At 58.9% G+C, this 19,209-nt stretch overlaps 2 protein-coding genes across 5 annotated transcripts; both read left to right on the top strand.

The window, feature by feature from the left end:
• Positions 1-816: 816 nt before the first annotated feature.
• Positions 817-10,007, top strand: RNPS1 (RNA binding protein with serine rich domain 1). 3 transcript variants are annotated; one of them, XM_044232620.1, is made up of 8 exons: positions 817-915; positions 3,594-3,781; positions 4,039-4,194; positions 5,069-5,260; positions 5,536-5,638; positions 5,932-6,085; positions 8,303-8,444; positions 9,133-10,007. In XM_044232620.1, the coding sequence occupies exons 2-8, from the start codon at positions 3,711-3,713 to the stop codon at positions 9,230-9,232; spliced, it is 918 nt and encodes a 305-aa protein (XP_044088555.1). In that variant the 5' UTR covers positions 817-915; positions 3,594-3,710; the 3' UTR covers positions 9,233-10,007. The 3 variants fall into 3 exon arrangements, with proteins under 3 accessions (XP_044088555.1, XP_044088557.1, XP_044088556.1); XM_044232621.1 differs by lacking the exon at positions 817-915 and adding an exon at positions 1,140-1,286; XM_044232622.1 differs by lacking the exon at positions 3,594-3,781.
• Positions 10,008-11,087: 1,080 nt separating this feature from the next.
• On the top strand, positions 11,088-19,028 carry ECI1 (enoyl-CoA delta isomerase 1). 2 transcript variants are annotated; one of them, XM_044234031.1, is made up of 7 exons: positions 11,089-11,169; positions 11,317-11,430; positions 14,056-14,183; positions 16,219-16,365; positions 17,261-17,382; positions 17,468-17,646; positions 18,764-19,028. In XM_044234031.1, the coding sequence occupies exons 1-7, from the start codon at positions 11,118-11,120 to the stop codon at positions 18,928-18,930; spliced, it is 909 nt and encodes a 302-aa protein (XP_044089966.1). In that variant the 5' UTR covers positions 11,089-11,117; the 3' UTR covers positions 18,931-19,028. The 2 variants fall into 2 exon arrangements, with proteins under 2 accessions (XP_044089967.1, XP_044089966.1); XM_044234032.1 differs by lacking the exon at positions 11,317-11,430 and having other exon boundaries at positions 11,088-11,169.
• Positions 19,029-19,209: the final 181 nt, after the last annotated feature.

Raw genomic sequence — 19,209 nt, 5'->3', positions numbered from 1 at the left:
CACCGCTCGCAAGACACGGGCGGGGACACCTCGGTGAACAAAATCCGAAAGCTCTGGTCCTCTCGGCGCCGGGATTTACTCTCCCCAGTCCCCTGCCTGGGCTCGGGGCCACTACTTTGCCAGAAGAGTCGGCCTCCCTGCCTGCACGGTCCGCCGGCCAGGTGGTGACGCCTCGCACGGGATGCTGCCCCAGCACCGCCCTGGCCTGCGAGCCGCCCCCCGCCCCGGCCTCCCCTCGCTTCTTCCGACGGGCCTCGGCGCCGCTGCACCCGCCTTTACTCTGCCCGACGTCCCCTTCCACTCGGGTCTCAGCCGCACGGGTCCCTGTCCAGACTCAGAACTCGACCGAGCACCCGCAGTCCGCACATCTCGGTGGGGTTTTTGACCTCATCAAGCCGTCCCTGCAACCGCCCGGCCCCTGAGCCGCCTCGCGCCCTGCGGGACCCCGGACCCGCCACCAGAGGCCGCCTCACCCGGTTGGCCCCGCCGGCCCAGCCGCCCCGCGCGCGCTGCGGCGAGGATAGGGGCTGCGAGGCAGTGCGCACGCGCAACGGGTGGGGCGGGGCCGCGGCTGCATTAACTCCCTCCGCGCCGGCCCGGGAGTTGTCCGCGCGGCGCGGCCCTTCGGAACGTGGCCAGCCAACCATCTGCCGGCCCCATGAAGCACGCACTCAGTCCCGGATAGCCCCAGATATGTCCCCAGAGAGGGAGGTAAAGGAAGAGTCCCCGACACGGCTCGCCAGAAACGGCCCTGGCCCTTTAACGCTCCTCTCGCTCACTCCCATTGGCTAAGGCGCTTTACGTCATCGCCGCGCGCCCGACAGCGGCGCCTTCCCGCTCCCGAATCCTGACGCCAGAGCGGCGCCGGCCTTAGCGGCTGAGGACAGCGGGAGGAGGTGGCGGCGGCGGGAAGATGTAAGTTGGGGGAATCCGACCCCATCCGAGCTTCGGGGGCCGCCCGCAAAGCTCGGCGGGGCGCGTGGTTGCAGCCGGCCCGCTCCTCGGCCTCTCGGTAGGCCCGGCAGCCTGGCGGCGCGGCCGCGGCTGTGAGAAGAAAGAGTGTGGCCCGGGGCGGGCGGAGTGGGAGGCGCCGAGGCCGCGGCCCGGAAGTGGTCGGGGCCGCGGCGGGCGGAAGGGCGCCTCAGACCGTCCCCCATCTGCGGCGCGCCCGGCTAGGCCCGCGGGACTCGGAGCAGCCGGGAGCGCGGCGTCCGCCTTCGGGGCTCTGCGGCCGGCGTGGAGACCCGGGCCCGCCACGCCAGGCCCGGCGCCTGGACGGGGGAGTTGTGAGTGAACGCGGACGGGGACGGCGGGGCGGAGGTGCTTTGTGGGGTGCGGTGGAGGACCGTGCCGTGGCCCGGGCGAGCCCCGGGGACGCGGCCGTTTTCTCCGTTCGCACGGCTGGTGCGGAAAACGCTCTCGGAAGCGGGGAAGTGCTCTGCAGGGGGGACCGGAGCGCCGCCGGCTCGACATGTAACTAACTGTTCTCTCTCTCTCCGGCTTTCGGATGCGCACCTTTCCGGAGGATGGGGGCGGTGACCGAGGCCCGGTGCGGTGACCCGAGCTTGTGCGAACAGAGCGCCTCGGTCTGTGCGGTCTAGCACGCGGCCACGCCCGGCAAAGCCCGCTCCCCCTGTGCTCCTTAACGCGTAGGGTTGGCGCATCCCGGTGGTGCTTGTGGGCGCGGGGGGCCGTGGGGCGCGGGGTGGGGCCCGGGAGTGTGTCCCGCGCGTCGGTGCCGCGTACCGGGGCCCTGCGAGTCTGCCGGCCCGCGGCGATGTCCATTCCCCACGCGGGTGTTGGAAGGGCCTGGTGCCGGGCGGGGGGTGAGTGTTTGCCCTGGTTGACGGTGGACGAGATGACTTGGGGCCCATGGGTGGGCAGATCTTCACCGAGCGCTAGCTGCATCCCTTAGCCTCCGTGCGCACCGTGGCTGTAGCTCGCGCTGTTCCCGGGGACAGTGCTGCACTGGGTGAGCACTCAGGAAGTTGTGCGGGACTTGGGACACAAGGGTTCGTGTGCGGGGAAAGCCTCCAGACACCGAGAAGCCTCCCTTTTTTTTTTTTTGACACAAGCTGTAACCAGGTGCCAGGTGCGGTAACTGAGGACCGTATGGGAGCTGCAGTTGTCTCTGTAACGCTCAGGAGGAGGGGGGCTCAGAAGGGTTCTGTGACTTACCCCAGGTCACACAGCAGAGCTTCGAATCAGACAGGCAGGCAGAGTCCACGGATTCCTACCCTGAACTGTACTCCCTCGTTGTCCCAAGGCCACTGATCTTGTCCTTCCAGTGTTGCTCAGTACCTGTGGGACCTTCCTGTTCTAAGGCAGAACATGTAAACATTAAACATTCCCCCAACCCGGGGAAGAGCAGCAGAGGGGACTTTCTGCTTGCTTCTGCTCTCACTAGATCGCCCAGAGCTGGCCTGCCTTCTTGAGTCGCCACCTTCTTCAGCATTCTGGGCACTCTTACCCCTGGGGAAACAGAATCCCAGGTGCTCACTTGTCTGTGTTATGTACAGGCTGTCGAGGAAAACGAGGTAGAAGTGGTCGACACGGTCTCCCGGGGTCTTCGCCTGCAGCCCAGGCAGACTGTAGGAAATCACACTGGAGATGCTGACGGTCAGAGACACCCCCCCCCCCAGGAGAAAAGGCACAGAGTGGACTAGTAGTTTGTTTTGAGTCGTATTATGGAGCACATGCTGCAGTGTGGGTGCTCCGTTAGACATTAGGAGCTGTGTCCTCGGATTCCAGTGCCGCCTCACACACACTCACACATTCACACACACACTTTATTTGGGGGTAACAGTGTAAACCTACAGAAAGGTCAAAAGAATTGCACAGTGGACCCCTGCATAACCACCCAAGATCCTACAAGTCACATTTGTGCCGCATTTGCTTTATCCTATACCAAACCACCCACCAGTACGTTTCTGTTGCATTTTAAAGGAAACAGCAGACTTTGACGTATTTTTCCCATAACACTTCCATACACATTTAATTAGCTGAAGCTGAGCATTGGCATTGTCTGCTTTCTAACTTAACTATTTTACTGCTTTTTCAGTGTTCATATGGGACATTTTGTCTGCTTGCATTTGGGTGTTAAATGTTTTGGTGCTGGTACCTGTCACTTTTGAAATGGGTTTTGCTTCCAGTCATCATATATCCAGTATGTCCTACAAGGAAGTAGAACAAGAGATCTGACCACACCAGTAATCTTAGCAGGAGAGCCAAGCTTGGCTTTTTTTCTGTTCTGCATGCAAATGTGGTGTTGCAGTATTTCTAAGGGGATCATAGAGGGCTTATCAAATTAGGAGAGAAAAACAGATAGTATGCCCCCTGTAACCTGACAGTGACAGGCACCGCCACCGCTTCCTTAAGGAAAAGACAACAAGGTGAGGTGAGGGTCTACTTGGGGGGGTGGGGGGCACAGTCCCCGAGGAATTGGAAGCCGTGCCTGTATGTTCCTTGCTTTGTGGACGCTCGCTGCTCCCTGTGTTCCTCGCCATCTTCTCGTGTGCTCACCTTTTGACTGCAAAGTGGATTGTTGCCTTGCCAACTCGTTCACTCTGTAAATCCTTTTATCTTGTTATTAGGCTGCACTTTGGCGTAAATTGCAATCGATTAGGGATCGTTTCTCAAACTCGAGTTAGAAGTGAGAGTTCAGATAAGTGAGGCCACCATTGCTGCTTTGAACACCTCAGAAGGGGAGAATGGATTTATCAGGAGTGAAAAAGAAGAGCTTGCTAGGAGTCAAAGAAAATAATAAAAAGTCCAGCACTAGGTAATCCTTCTGTCAGACTTTTCTAGTGCTACTTTGGGGGTGCTTGTGACTAGGGACTCTCAGAAAGGGGAAGAATGGAAATGACTTACATGTGACAGTGACGTGTCCTAAGCCACAGACCATTTTGCTCTGTGATCCTCTGGGATCTCGGTAACCCTTGGGATCCCAGTAACCCTTGGGATCCCCTCTTTTGGGTAGTGTTGTTTCCGGGTTTGGCCAGAGGGGTGCGCAATCTCACACTCTAACTCACCATCCAGGGCTCCTTCTCCTACCAAACGCAAAGACCGCTCTGATGAGAAGTCCAAGGATCGCGCGAAAGATAAAGGTGCTGCCAAGGAGTCCAGCGAGAAGGACCGCGGCCGGGATAAGACTCGGAAGAGGCGCAGCGCGTCCAGTGGGAGCAGCAGCACCAGGTGGGAGCAGGCAGGGCCGGGCACCCAGCGGCCCCCCCTGCGGCTGCGCCCATTTCCTTGCCAAAGAGCCACGCGGGGCACTCTGTGGCCTCACTGTTTACACAGAAAACACTTCGAGCTTGTTAATCAAGGCCCAAATTACGCTAGACCAGTTTGGGTCTGCCCGCGTTGTCATGTCTGTGGAAAGTGGTGCTCGTTAAAGAAGGGGACATTTTGGGTATTTGTTTCTCTCAAGTACTTTTTCATTCACACTCATGATTGGATTACCTTAGCCTAAAGCTTATTTTTATTTCCGTTGAAAACCAGCCCCGGGCGCCTGGGTGGCTCAGTGGGTTAAAGCCTCTGCCTTGGGCTTGGGTTATGATCTCAGGGTCCTGGGATGGAGCCCCGCATCAGGCTCTCTGCTCAGCAGGGAGCCTGCTTCCCTTCCTCCCTCTCTCTGCCTGCCTTTCTGTCTACTTGTGACCTCTGTCAGATAACTAAATAAAATGTTTTTGTTTTTGTTTTTTAAAAGAAGAAGAAAAAAAGAAAAGCAGCTGGAATCCCTTGGCAGCCCTTTTCGAGGCTGGCTTGGCGCTTCCCACCTGCCAAGCTGTATCTGTACTTCCCAGTAGGCACGGCTTCTATATCGCTAGGAAGTCACTCCTTCCTTTCCTGTGTGAATACTATGTGAATGCTGTTTCCTGTCCCCACCTAGAGTTTTGGCCGGGGTTGAGGGGGGAGATACCATCCCCTCTCCCTGAGGAGGGAGACATTGAGGCTTGAAAATAGGAGGACAGGCTCTTTTTAGAAGCCTGAGCACGTGCAGGCTCGTCCCGTGGGGAAAAGCGCTGCCGTCCCCTGTTGCCCACGACACCTGCGTCTTGCTCATCAGGTCCCGGTCCAGCTCTACCTCCAGCTCGGGCTCCAGCACCAGCACGGGCTCCAGTAGCGGCTCAAGCTCTTCTTCCGCGTCGAGCCGCTCGGGAAGTTCCAGCACATCCCGCAGCTCCAGCTCCAGCAGCTCCTCTGGCTCGCCGAGCCCTTCTCGGCGCAGGCACGACAACAGGAGGCGTTCCCGCTCCAAGTAAGCTCCCTGGAGAGTGCCTCGGTTTGGGGGGGATTGCTCCCAAATTTGTAATTATCTGGGAACACTTAAGTTTGCAAACAGAGGGTTATAACGTTACAGTTGCTGTAAAAGCAGACCTCGAGAGGAGGCTTCCTGAAGCAGAAGTAACTTGAATGTGCATGAACCAGTAGAGAAAGCTTCCGTGTAAAAAACTCAACTTGGTAGTTAGCAGCCCCACGAACAGAAATTTTGACTTGACAAATCGTTGCTGGTATTTTGTTTTTTTCAATCAGATCCAAACCACCCAAGAGAGATGAGAAGGAAAGGAAAAGGCGGAGTCCTTCCCCTAAGCCTACCAAAGTGCACATCGGGAGGCTCACCAGGAATGTGACCAAGGTGAGTGAGGGTCCTGGTTCCACCCAGCGGACAGTAGGGCGTGTCTCTTCTGCAGATACATTAAATGGAAAGCTAGAGAAGCGCAGGCCTCAGCCACAGGTGAACTGAGAACAGAGGCTCTCAGAGGACTGGCAGGATGTGGTACGTCGAGCGAAGCAGTAACTCCTTCAGCGGGGCTGTTCGGTGTGAGAGGGACCTACCCTGCGTGCCCAGGCGTACTCGTCATATGGGGACTTCTCAGCTCCCACGGGGCAGTTGTGGGTGTGCCTCAGAGTGACCCTTCTTTCCTCTAGGACCACATCATGGAAATATTCTCCACCTATGGAAAAATTAAAATGATCGACATGCCTGTAGAAAGGATGCACCCCCACCTGTCGAAAGGCTACGCGTACGTGGAGTTCGAGAACCCCGATGAAGCCGAGAAGGCACTGAAGCACATGGACGGAGGTGGGTGACCCTGCCGGCTCCTGTCTCTGCTCCCTGTGCGGCACCGGCTGCCGGCCGCGTGCAGGGACCTTAGGGCTGGTTTGCAGCCTGGAGGCACATTGCAGTCTCCCTAGAGCTCTCTCGGGTTCCGGTTCTTAACCAGGGGGTGTGTGTTTACTGAAAACAAGTTTTATGGGACATTGTTCTTGGGAAAAGATCAGCAGATATGAATACATTAGCATTTTGAGAGTTTTCCAGCCTGTGAAAGCGTAAGGATGAAATGAAGGGGTTTTTTGTTTTGTTTTGTTTTTAATAAAGACTGCATTATGAGTCAGTAATGAAGCATTTGGCTTTTTATACGGAAGTGTTTCCTTCCATTTTCTCGGAGAGTCGTTTTCTATTGTACCAACATTTCAGCATTTTTAGGATTACTTTGTTGGATCCACACATTTTACCCGTTTCCTTAAAGCTTGTATCTTAACTGTTGCTGACACTTGTAGCTGTTCTGTAGGGTGCAGCATGGTTGTAACCTCACCTGAGCACCGTGAGTAGTTTCGGACAGCCACTTGTTTCGTCTTCAAGTCAGTGTTTTAAGGAGCTTGGAACTTGTCTCTGCCCCAGCTTGCTGCTGTTGTAATCTGGACAACCAGGGCCAAGAGCCAGGACTGCCTGGAGCACGCTGTGGGCTGCCAGGCCACCTAGGGAGGAGGGTCTGAGCACCCCAGAACCATGGCAGCCCCGTCACACATGCAGAAGAACAAGCGCAGTGGTTTGATGGGTGGCCGCCCTCGAGCCTTGGTAGAGGTGATGTTAGGACACTTTACTTCCACTAAGCTAACTCTCTTTTCACTCGACTTAAATACACTGTGGCCCCCCGGGCTCCACACAGCAGTTCCTGACCTTGTGAATCACACCTTCGTTTTGGAGATCTTCAGATCTTCACACATCTTTCAGAGTTGGAGCACTTGCTAAAAACCCAAGGACGCCGGCCACATCCAAGGTGTGCATGGCTGTACATATTCCACATATTTTAAGCCTCTGGTAGGCCTCAAGTATGTGTCCACAGATGGGCTGCGCACCATGAGTGGAGGCATTGGCCAGATCGGTCCTCACCACTGGGTGGTCAGTGCCTGTGACGTTCCTGATTTGGGCTGGCTTTGGCAGTGGACCAGGGCGCTGCCCCCCCCATGGGGGAGGTGTTAGGCTGCATTTAGTTAAGTCTTTTAACTCTGTTCTGAACACAGGTTCACATGCCTAAGTTATTCCCTCAATACCTTTGCTATCTCTTTGACAGTAGGAATTGAGAAGATAAAAGAACCTTCCACCCTTTAGAGGCACACGGGCCTGTGCTCGGTGCCCTGAGCAGTCCCTGGACTGGGGTCAGCGTGCGTCCTCCCTGGGGTTCCTAGGTCTGCCCTTATTTTTCTTTGTTCTTTCTTTTTCTGAGGCCCCAAAGATTCTCCGGCTTCTGTCCTCACTATTCTCCTTCAGTTGCATTCACACGCCTCGTTTTTTGGTCTGAGGCACTTTTTCCAAACCCTTAAGACAGACTTGACAGCTGAACCCTGTTTTATTTTGTTTCCGCACCCCCAGAAGTCTTTTCTTCCTCCTGAGCTATGGTGCGTTCATAGCTCGTCCAGAAATGTGGGTGCCACTCGTCCCTGCCCCCGCCTCCGCCGCCAAGCTCTTGTGGTGTGGTGGCCTAGTTATGGTGCCCTCGTGGAGGCCCAGCACGCTGAGGCCACCTTCTGGTCTCCTGGGAGGTACCAGGTGAGGGGGCTTTTACAGCACAAGAGAGGACCAGGCTACCTGATTGGAAGCCACCTCTTCAAGGGCACTCTTTTTTGAGTTCTTAAGCTTCAACCCCAATCTCCTGCGGAGCCCCCAGAATGTCCCCTCTCCCCTTGCTGGTCCCCTTCCATTTTCTGGAGGATTAAGTTCAGGGTCAGGGCACAGTCCTCTCCTCATTGGATGGATTCAGGTGTTCCCTTAGGTGCTGCTTCCTCTTGGAGGTGGTTGTGCATCAGGTGCCCCAGGCATCCAGGTGGAGTTCCCAGTGAGGGTCCATGCTCCCCTGCAGACTTCCTGATGAAACCTCCAGTAGTAGTAACTCCTATTTCTGTGATGAGTTTCATTCCCCTGTCCTTGCTTACCACACTGGGCCTACAGCTGGCACGGGCTGGCCTAGGCTCTAGGGGCTTGTCAGATACTGTGTTGACTTGATCCCTTTTTCAACAGGACAAATAGATGGCCAGGAGATCACTGCCACCGCTGTGCTGGCCCCCTGGCCTAGGCCACCCCCCCGGCGATTCAGCCCTCCTAGGAGAATGCTGCCGCCACCTCCCATGTGGCGTCGGTCACCCCCGCGGATGAGAAGAAGGTGGGTCGGTTTGGAGTCCTACAGGGCATTGCTTGGGGCTGGTGTAGACTTGTTCATTTTCAAACACTGTGGTGGTGAGGTAGACCTCATTCAGCCCTGCCCACCCCCGTGCTCCATGTGGGGCTCATGCTGTCTGTCCCAACAGGGGAAGGGGGAGCAGGGCTGCTGCTGGAGGGAGGGGCAGGCCCAAGGTGCAGCCATGCACATCGCACCAGTAGTCCCTGGAGCGCAGTTCCTCTTCCCCTCCCTAGCTAAGAAGACAGGAAGGGTAGTGTGCGCGGCTGGCTCAGTCGGAGAAGCGTGGGACGCTTGGTTTTGGGGTTGCGGGTTCAAGCCCCATATTTGGTATAGAAATTACTTAAATAAGCAAACATTAAAACACACACACAGGAAGGGTCAGGAGAGGGGGTTGAGTCTGCGTCCTTGGCAGAGGCTAGAGGCTAAAGGCTGGCCCTCCTCTGCTAGTGGCATTGAGCTGCTAGCCCTTCCTGTGGTCCTCGGGAAAGGGGTCTCCACAGCACACACCCTGTTCCTTCTGGCTCAGTGTCAGTGCCATCAAGAGAGCCGTCCTGACTCTCAGAATGGAAATGTGAAACCTTACAGGTTGGTTTCTTCAAGAATCCAGCTTTGCCCCTGCTGTCCGGGACATCGGCCTCCGTGTCTCACGTGGTCTTTCCTCTTCCCACAGGTCCCGCTCCCCGAGGCGCAGGTCCCCAGTGCGCCGGCGATCTCGCTCCCCCGGCCGCCGCCGCCACAGGAGCCGCTCCAGCTCCAACTCTTCCCGATAAGCAGGGCTCCCGGAGCTCTGCGCCCTGTGACTTCGATCCCATCCACTTGTTTTGTCACTTCTCTAGCCAGAGGAGGGTTGGTAGGAAAGACATTCCTCACTCAGGGCAGGCTTCGAAGGCAGCAGCTGAGACGTCTCCTCTGACGCAGACTCCCAGGGGAGTGTTGGCGGTTCGGGTCGTGCCTGTAAGAATGCCCTCCAGTTTCTGGCTAAGAAGCTCCCCCGTTTCCCGTTCCTAAGAGAGTCCCTCTGGTGGCCAAGCCAGCAGGGACAAAGCAGGGCTGCAGGTGGTAGGGTGGCTCCAGCCTGGGCATGGGGCACCTGTTTCATTTCCACAAATGCCTGGAGGCTGGGCTGGGGGCCTGGTCCTGCCCTTGTGTGGTGGTCTGCAGGCTCGCTCGGGACAGGCCGCATTTGGGTGCAGCTGCTGCTCCTGCTCCCCTGCTCAGGTCCTTGTCCGACACCTAGGGTCCACCAGCCCATGTTAGTTCCTGGAGATGCTTCTGTGTCCACGTGTACTCACACGCACACCGCCACACCCCCTCATCTCTCTCTGTCATCACAGACCCTCCCCCTGCCGCAGCTCTTAACGGTGGTCTTGCAGGTTACGTTGGCAACATGTACATTACTTTTTTTGGCTTTTATTGTACAGTCAGTACTATAAATTTGTTGTTTCGAGTTTTGTAACTTGTAGCATTTTAGGCGCTGTTGTGTTTGTACTTTGTTGTGTAGAGTGAAGGGATTGTGTTGAATAAACAGGATTAGAGTACAGAGGAGTCCTGGCTTCACCACCTCTTTCATCCATGGCTGCAGAGACCGCTTCAGCTGCGAGGCAAGTGACAATACGGGACTACATTCTAGTTTGTTTCCAGAGTCACACCTCCAGGCTGGGCCGGCCAGCTGTGTGGGGTGCCGGGCCACTGCTGCAGGAGACACGGAGCACCAGAGTTCGTCGCCTGTGTGCTCCCAGGAGCTCTGAGCCCTGCTGGGACGGACACGCAGACCATGGTGTGCTGCCACTCAGCCACGCTTCTGTTATTTCAAGGAAAATGTGGAAACGCATCAGATGTTAAAAACTAAAGTCTCAGTCACTCTGTGCAGACTGGATGGTCGGAGCAAGGCCGTGCCCTGTGAGGTAGCACACAGGCTGCCTGCTCCTCCTAGCTCATCCTGCCACCAGGCCAGGGGCCACCTGTGTTTCTTGGGACCCTGCCAGGGTCGCCACCTGTGTTTCTTGGGACCCTGCCAGGGTCTCCTTGCAGGATGGAGCGAAGAAACACCATGTTCCCTTTGCTTTCCTGTGGCAGAGGGGGCACTGCAGTCCTGCCAGGAGTGTGGGCCCTGCTGCCCAGCTGTGGAAGAGGGAGGTGGATGGGCTGCTCTTAGTCCCCCACACCTGCCTCGGCCACCAGCTTGATTACTGTGCCCCTGCCCCAAGTACGGGAGGCAGCCCCTGGAAGCCCCGCAGCTTCGTGCCCCAACAACAGCCTCGGTGTCCTCTGGTTGCCTTTGCTGCTCAGTAGCTGGGACTTTTCCCAAAGCCCCTTGTTGCTGCCTAAGCTCACAAACCTCTTGCGACTCCGTGCCGCCTGCTGTGGTCTTAGCAGTGCTGCCCCATGGACTTGATCTTAGCCTGGACAGCCCGGGAAGGGAGTTCACTTCCCGATGTGCCACTGAGGCGCAGCACCGGGTCCACGGCGGGTGTGGGGAGTAGCCTGGCCCACACCCGCTTCCTGAACATGGGCTCAGAGGAGCGTTGCGACCTTGACATCTTGCGAGCCAAGTGGGGCGGGGCTGCGGGCGCAGGGCTCCTGAGAGGGGCGGGCCGCAAGGGCGGGGCTAGGCGTGGACCCGGGCTGGCTGCGACCCCAACCTGGCTGGTCAAGATGGCGCTGGCGGTGGGAATGCGCGTCCTGACGCGTTCCCTGCTGCGACCCTGTGCGTGACTTAGGGGGGAGGCCGGGGGGGAGGGGGGTCGGTGGGCGGGGGAGAGGCTCCGGGACAGAAAGGAGGCCCGGGGTTCGGGGATGCGGGGTCGCGGCCAGAGGGCGGCGAGGCTAACAGGCCTCACGCTGTCGTTCGCAGGGGTCTGGTGCCCCGGGGCAACCCCGGGGCGGACGGGGCCGGTGGCCGGCGGCGGGGACGGCGTGCGGTGCTTCGGGAGCCCGCGGGTGCTGGTGGAGCCTGACCCGGCGGCAGGTAAGCGCGCCCGGGGCCGCAGGTCCGGCCCAGCGCGGCGCTGCCTCCACGCGGCTTCCCGGGCTCCCGGGGTCCTCTGGACGCCCACGGGCCGCGATACAGCCCAGTGCTGAGCACATTTCTTTTGCATTCGGATCTTGAGGGACCTCCGTGTAGGTGGTTTACGTGCGGCCTCCCCCCGTTTTTGTCCATTACTAGTTAGGGCGTGTGCACGGGCGGGGGGCCGCAAATCCCAAGCCGACTTCCCCGCTGAGCGTGAGCAGAGCAGAAGCTAGAGTTTTGCGCTCCCCGGACTGAGCCCCCCGCCCAAGTCACTGTGAAGTTTAAAAGGCTTGGGCTTGTGAAGTTTGACGGTTGTTTCCCTTTAAACTACTTAATTGGAAACTGGAGGGGGCCTGCGTGGTCCAGCGGGTTCAGCATCTGCCTTCCGCTCTGCTGGTGATCCCAGTGCCTCAGGTAAACCTCTGGGCTCCTTCGGAGCCTGCTTCTCCCTCTGCCCCTCCCCCAGCTCATGCTCCCTCTCTCTGTGTCAAATAAGATCTAAAAAAGAAAAGAATTGGAAGTATTTTGGAATAAAATATTCTAGTGTTTCTTCCTTAACCCTCACCATGGCATAGAGCCTAACAGCCATTTTACTAAAGAAAGCCAGCGGCCACAGTGCAGTCCCTGCTCACTCACCCCTAGCTCCCATCAGAGCAGCTCTTAAACCTGCAGCAGGGACAGAGAAGGTAGAAAAAGCACTGTTCAGAGAGAAACTTAGGTTTCCTCTAAGTAAAAAGGCTCCCACGCTGGGGCATGAAAAGGCCTGTCCTCGGAAATGGGCACGGTTAGGGCACACCGCACCGGCCCGGCTTAAGGCCTCAGCCTTTTGACAGAGGCCTGGTGCTGGGCGCTGGGGCGGCCTCCAGTTGCAGCCTCAGCCCCCCTCCCTGCCCCGGCTCAGGGTTGGGGCTGCTGACCCTGGGACAGCCAGGTTCACCCAAAGTCCTCTTCCTTAACGCATGTTCACCTTTGGCCTATTTACCTTTCCTCAGTGGCCTCAAATCTGCTAGAGCAGGCGCTATGGAAACCCAGTCACCCTCAGGTTGCCCCAGAGGCCCTGGTGGCTAAGCGTCCAACTCTGGATTTCAGCAGCGGCCCTGATCTCTGACTCTGACTCCGCACTGGGCTCCATGCTGGGCACGGAGTCTCGACCCCAGACGCAGGAGGAAGGAGAGGGTGAGGGGACCAGACGCTCTAGTGGGGAAGGGTCTTGAGCCAAGCTCTGTCCACAGTGTTGCTGTGAGTCTTATCCACACACCTGGCAGGAGGATGTAGCTATAGCCATGGGGACAGCAGTGTGTGGGGCAGCGGGTGAGGGGGGAGCCTGGGTGCTGGGCCCGGAGGTCATGAGGGCCGTGACTGCCACAGGTGTCTGCATTTCACTCCCTGGATGGGAGCTTTGAGGCACAGTCGGAGTCTGGCCGGGCTCAGCCAAGGAACTTGTTGGAATCAGGCCCAGTGTTCCAGGCCCTCCTCCTCTGCTTTTCAGTTTGTCTTGTCCAGGGAGGCACAGAGAAGTCAGATTTGTCTTCTCCAGACCCTATGCGCACACCTCCCCACCCCCTCATCTCCCCACCGCCGCCCACACTCCTGCACTCTCCAGGAAGAAAAAACCCAGTGAGCCTCAGAAACTGCTCTGAGCCCAGTTCAGAAACTTGCTTCTGGGCACGCCGATTGCTGCTTCTGTGCACGCGGATTGCTGCTTCTGTGCACATGGGTGTGCCACCGGCCGGTTAGTCAGTACTCCTCCTCGTCAGAGGCCTCCAGGGAGCCCATTTGCCTCCAGGACTTAGTCATCAATCTGGAGTGAATGGTGGCGTTTCTGTGGCCCTCGGGGTCTGTCGTCAGGCAGGCAGTGAGCACATAGGGGCCCGGCCAGCAGAGCCAGCAGCCGTTGGCGGACGAGTGAGTGCCCCGGTGACAGCTCCGCATCCGGCCACCCGTGTTTGTGTTTGTGGCCTCTGTCCCTAAACAAGGGTGAACGAGAGCACCCTGAGGGAGGTCCTCCTTGCACACCTGCTCTGAGAGTTTGCTCACCCACCACCCTCCCTCCAAGAAACTCCCGCCGTTTGCTCCTCCTGGGGATGGAGCACGCGCCTGGGAGGAAAGGATGAGCAGAGCTTGGTGCACAAACATTCGCAGCAGCATGGTTCCCAAGAGGCAAAAGGCGGAACCAAGCCACGTGTCCCTCAGCCCATGCATGGATGCACAGCGTGGGGTCCCCACGCTGCGGCTCCGGTCAGCCTTGAGAGCGCAGTGCTCTGGGAACGCAGCCATACGGAAGAGCTCACAGATTGTACGCTTCCCTTCCTAGGAGATGGCCAGGATAGATGAGTCCGTAGGCACAGAAACCATCGGCTGCAAGGGGTGGGGTGGTCGGTGACCATTGATGGGCACAGTGTCCTCTCTTCTGGATAGACCCACTCTACAACTAGATGGTGGTGGTCGTGCGGCACTGCGGGTCACTAACGACCCAAGTGGTCCACTTTTAAAGGGTGAATTTCTGTTGGGTGGGTCTGGCCGTGGCCAGGCCGAGGGTGCAGGCTGAATGGGTGTGCTCTCCTCCCTTCACGTTCACACTAGGGTTCGCTGTGATGAAGATGAGGAACCCGCCCGTGAACAGCCTCAGCCTAGAGTTCCTGACCGAGATGCTCATCAGCCTGGAGAAGCTGGAGAGCGACAAGGCCTTCCACGCCATCATCATCACGTCGGTGGGTTCTCGTTAGCTGCCCAAGTTCGGGCTCCAAGCTTGTGCGCCGGCTGCTCAGCACGTGCGTGTCCCCCAGTAGAAGGGCCTCCCTGTCACAGAGCCCTGGGAGGAGGTCTCAGCTCGGCCATTGTGAAAGGCAGGTGGTCCCAGCTTCTGCAGCCAAGGCTGGGAGCATCCTCGGGCATGCACCTGCTTCCCTTAGACCCTGGGGTTGTACCGGGTGTGGCCCGGAGCTGTCACCTCGCTGAATGGGTGGGGCTCGTGCAGCCTGATGCGCACCGCCACTGGGAGCCAGGGGCCAGGGTTTGCCGAGCCTTGGCCTGCAGAGGAGAGGGCTCCTCTGTGCTGGTTCCCCGCGGGGGTGCCCAGGACAGCTGCGGCAGACCCGCCTGGACACGTTGCACGTGCCTGGGAATGTTGTGCTCCAGATGATTTCTGGAAATGTTCCACTTAGGGTGTAGTTTGAGAGCTGCTGCTTTCTCTCTCGTGCCCTGAGGCCGAGAGTGCCGCAGAGACAGGCGTCTGTCCCTCTGCTTGCCCGGCTTCGCGGTGGTGCCAAGCTAGTGGGGGTGGGGAATGGCACTGGCCTGCGTCCCTCGGAGCCCACGTGCTCTGCCCGCAGATGGGTCAGTGTTGTGCTCTAGGCTGTGTGTCCGCCAAGTCCTGAGCAGGGTCCTGTCCCGTGTCCTGCTGCTGCGGCGTTATGGGGACATGGAACTGCGGGCCATGGGCTTGGGTGCACAGTCCCAGTGGCGCATTCTCTCCTGGGGCTCCCTCTTTGCTTCCTCCAGCTGCTGGGGGGTCCCAGGGCTCCTGTCCTCTGGCCTCTCCTTCCATGTGTCTCTCTGTCCAAATGTCCCTCCCCTTAGAAGGACCCCTGCTCTCCTGTGATTGCCTGTTGATCACAGCAGCCAAGACCCTGTTTCCAAGGACAGTCACATTCATAGGTCCTGGGGGTAAAGGCGGGTCTGTGTCTTTTTCCAAGGCACGGTTGGGCCCACCGGAGACCGTTGGCGGAGTCTCCGAAATCTCACCGTCATGGTCAGGGTGCAGAGCACGTCCCCGGCTAGGACGATGGTGCCTTGTGTCGCGGCCACAGCGGCACTCTTCACCTTTACTTTCCCCAAGCACGAGGATGTGGGCCGGCTTCAATGGGGCTAGGCCATGCCAGGGATGCCGGGCTACGGCAGGGATCTCGGCGGGGCAGGACCCAGTGCAGGGACGTCTGCAAGAGGCAGTCACAGGCTGTGTGGCCTTGCCAGGCCACGGCGAAACATGGGCCGGGGACCCGAGTGGGTGGCTTCCGGGGCAGCACAGGAACTGCAAGGAATCGCATCCAGCACCCTGCACACAGCCTGCTCCTGTCACTTGGCACCAGGATGCAGGGACGGTGCCTGTGACTCCCGTACTCCACCTGTCCCCCGACTCTATGGAGACAGACACGTGGCTGTTGGCCTGTTCATGGAGCAGGGACAGGGCATGTTGGCCCCTAGACCCCCCAGCTACAGCCACGGGAGCGTCTCGTTCTTGTTTGCTCAGGGACATTGTGACTGCACTTGGGGGAGCCCCACAAATGCGCTTTTCCCGTGATGACTGCTCAGTCACTGTACTCCTCCCCCTCCCCCCTTCTGGGCCAGCAGGTCTTTGCTGGAATGCACCACCACCGTCCCCTATCCCAGCTACGTCTGCTGGTGTGTATTTGCTTTCCTCCCTCCTCTGGGGGCTTTGTTGCCGCCCATGGCAGCTGCACAGCATTTGTCCCGTGTGACAGCCCAGGGCAGAGGTCTGGCTTCCTGGTTCATCGTGGTCCCTTTCCTGCCTTGCTGTGTTGTCACAGCAGCCCCTCCCGGCCTGCCCTGCCATCTGTAGCTGGCTTGACCTTGTGGGCCATCAGAACATGGGCCCCGAGGCCCCAGCTTGCCACCCCCGGGGAACACGACCTCGGCCCCACTGCCTCTGGAGCGCCTATTGGGCCTCGGGGACCTGCTGCTGGCAGGGGATGGACTCTGACAGGGCCCTGGCTTTTTCGCCCCCAGGACTGCCCCGGCATCTTCTCCGCCGGCCTGGACCTGACAGAGATGTGCGGGAGGGACCCCACACACTATGCCGAGTACTGGAAGGCTGTGCAGGAGCTGTGGCTACGGTTCTACCTGTCCCACCTGGTGGTGATCTCAGCTATCAACGTGAGTGTCCCTGCGCCCCAGCCACCTCGCTCACTAACCAGGGGCCAGGGGAGACCCCCCGAGGCGCACAGGTCAGCATGACCAGGTGACAAGGGCAGGGGCACAAGGACGGGATCAGATTCATCTTTGAAAACACGGCTTTGACCTGGCCTGAGGAAGGCAGGGGCTGCTTAGGCTCAGGAAGCCGTTTGCCTGACAATATGGGGGTCCAGTTAGGTGCAGAAGGGTCTGTGCCAGTGAACGGGAAGGTTGGCAAGCCGGAGACTCCACAGGGTGCAACGGGCAGCAGCTTGCTGTCTCTGAGGCCGTGGGGTGCGTGAGATGAGGGTGCATGAGTCTGGGGTTCCTGGGATGTCCTGCTGGGGATGGGGATGGGTCCTATGTGGTAGGACATGTCATGGCCACTTCGGCTAAGTACTTGTCAGTGTTTTAGCATCCCGGCAAAAGCCGTGAAAATAGGGCGCCTGGGTGGCTCAGTGGGTTAAGCCTCTGCCTTCGGCTCAGGTCATGATCCCAGGGTCCTTGGATCAAGCCCCGCTCTCTGCTCAGTGGGGAGCCTGCTTCCCCCTCTCTCTCTGCCTGCCTCTCTGCCTACTCGTGATCTCTGTCAAATAGATAAATAAAATCTTAAAAAAAAAAAAAAAAGCCGTGAAAATAAAGGCGGTTTGCAGCCCTGATAGGAGGGTTCTGGGCAGAGTGATTCTCTGGCCCCAAGAGCCACTGGCCAAGTCCGAGGGCCCGTGGTGCCCGCCCAGCCCAGCCGTTGTGGGCATAAGCACTGTGGGCTGGGGGGCTGGGGGGGGTGGATCTTCCCTGGGACCTGCCTCTCTGGGATACCCCCGCACCCCGCAATGGGGACAGCACGCACAGCCAGGTGGCATCTCTTCCCCCACAGGGAGTCAGCCCCGCTGGGGGCTGCCTGTTGGCCCTCTCCTCGGACTACCGGGTCCTGGCTGACAACCCCAAGTATGCCATAGGGCTGAATGAGACTCTGCTGGGCATCGTCGCCCCCTTCTGGTAAGGCTGGGGGCTGCGCCCGCACTCCCCTGGCACAGGGCCAAGCTGGTCCCCCTGGGAGCCCCAGTGAGCTGATGTGTTGCAGGTTCAAAGACACGCTGGTGAACACCGTTGGGCATCGAGTCGCGGAGCGCGCCCTGCAGCTGGGCCTGCTCTTCCCACCCGCGGAGGCGCTCCGGGTGGGCGTGGTGGACCAGGTTGTGCCCGAAGACCAGGTGCAGAGCGCAGCACAGTCAGTGCTGGCCCAGTGGCTGGCCGTCCCGGGTGAGGAGCTCAGGGAGGGGCCGGTTTGGGCAGGCAGGCAAAGCCAGCAGCCCCACAGCCTGGGGCTCCTGGTGAGAGCAGGGGCTTCTGCTGGAAGGGGGTCGTGTGCACGTCAGAAACGTGCGTCTGTGATGCAGACCGACTTAGTCCTGCGGCCACCGCATCCAATCAGCACACAGCGGGCAACGCGGGGGAGTGGGGAGGTGCGTAGAAGCCAGCGGTGCATTCCCTCCAAGTCTGCAGGCCAGGACTAAAATCCAGGTTTGGGCAGGCGGTAGGGCTAAAGGGAAGGCTCCTTCCCGCCGCATCCAGACTCTGGCGGCTCCAGACACTCCTCGGCCTGTTGCTGCGTTGTGCCAGTCGCTTTCCCTCCACGTGGCCTCCCCCGCGTGTCTGTGTCTCCGGTCTCCCCTCTTCCCGTCTCTGGTCAGGACACTTGTTGGATGTGGGGCCCACCCTGAGTCCAAGGTGATCCCACCCTGACTTCATCCACAGAAACCCTTTTCCAAATAAGGTCCCATGCACAGACTCTAGGCCGCTGGTTAGGTTCACCCTTCAACCCGCTGCACAGGCTGTCGGAGACGGGCCGCATGTCTGTCGGTAGGAATCGGGTTGGTTATATCCGCTCTGGTGGAGACCAGGGGTGAGATGGCTGGCCCTGTGGGTCACTCGGTCACAGCCACACCATGATGCTGGAGCCCAAGAGCATCCAAAGAGTTTGTGACCCAGCAAGCGCCTCTGTTTGCAATGAAACAGGCCACTGATGCTTAAAGTGCGTATCATTTTCATGTGCCACAAAACGTCCTTTTTTCAATTCCAAAACAATGTAAAAACCATTCTTAGCTCCCTGTGGGGGGCCAGCCTCGCTGACCCAACCGTGCGGAGAATGAGTACTTAGTGATGTGGAAGGTACCCCCGTGTTACCAGGGGGTGAGCACAACGGGGTATGCAGCGGTTTCGCAGGGTCACCTCCTGTGCTTCTGACGGGGAGGTGGGGAGCGGCTGGTGCTCGCCTTGTTTCCATGGGTTAGTTGCCAGAGCCTCTGCTGGGTGCCCTGAGAAAGGGGAGTGGTGCGGCTTGTGGGGGGCGCCTTCACACTCGGGCCCTTTCCCCTAGGCCACGCCCGGCAGCTGACCAAGACCCTGATGCGCAAGCCCACAGCCGACCGCCTGCTCAAGGAGCGCGATGCAGACATCCAGAACTTCGTCCGCTTCATCTCCAGAGACGCCATCCAGAAGGCCTTGCGCGCCTACTTAGAGAAGCTCAAACAGAAGAAAAGCTAAGGGCGGGGCTGCCTCCATGGGGCTTGTGGCCGGATGCGACCCCCCAGGGCCCTCGGATTCGAGCGGTTTTAAACAAGCTGTTTTCCAGTGTAAACATACTGCCAGCTTCGTTTGCTGATCATCTCAGTAGGCCCTGTTCCCTGTAGCCGGTGTCCCAAGGGCTCACTGCCCCCCACAAGCACCTTTTCCACCTGGCAGGTGGGCAGGGCCTCAGTGGGAATCCTGAACCAGCAGGCCGGGCCATTCTGGACCTCAGTGACAATCACCGCTGAGCATCCC

The sequence above is a fragment of the Neovison vison genome, chromosome 14 (assembly GCF_020171115.1).
Source record: "Neovison vison isolate M4711 chromosome 14, ASM_NN_V1, whole genome shotgun sequence".
Classification (NCBI taxonomy): Eukaryota; Metazoa; Chordata; class Mammalia; order Carnivora; family Mustelidae; genus Neogale; species Neogale vison.
This window is presented reverse-complemented; position numbering and strand designations above follow the sequence as displayed.

What these genes read in the sequence shown, in the direction of transcription:
- RNPS1 (XM_044232620.1), top strand. Translation starts at nt 3,711, where the DNA reads ATGGATTTATCAGGAGTGAAAAAGAAGAGCTTGCTAGGAGTCAAAGAA. An exon ending in AGTGGGAGCAGCAGCACCAG is followed by an intron (nt 4,195 to 5,068) that starts GTGGGAGCAGGC and finishes CTTGCTCATCAG; the next exon opens with GTCCCGGTCCAGCTCTACCT. An exon ending in TCACCAGGAATGTGACCAAG is followed by an intron (nt 5,639 to 5,931) that starts GTGAGTGAGGGT and finishes TCTTTCCTCTAG; the next exon opens with GACCACATCATGGAAATATT.
- ECI1 (XM_044234031.1), top strand. Translation starts at nt 11,118, where the DNA reads ATGGCGCTGGCGGTGGGAATGCGCGTCCTGACGCGTTCCCTGCTGCGA. An exon ending in GGAGCCTGACCCGGCGGCAG is followed by an intron (nt 11,431 to 14,055) that starts GTAAGCGCGCCC and finishes CGTTCACACTAG; the next exon opens with GGTTCGCTGTGATGAAGATG. An exon ending in CCAGTGGCTGGCCGTCCCGG is followed by an intron (nt 17,647 to 18,763) that starts GTGAGGAGCTCA and finishes CCTTTCCCCTAG; the next exon opens with GCCACGCCCGGCAGCTGACC.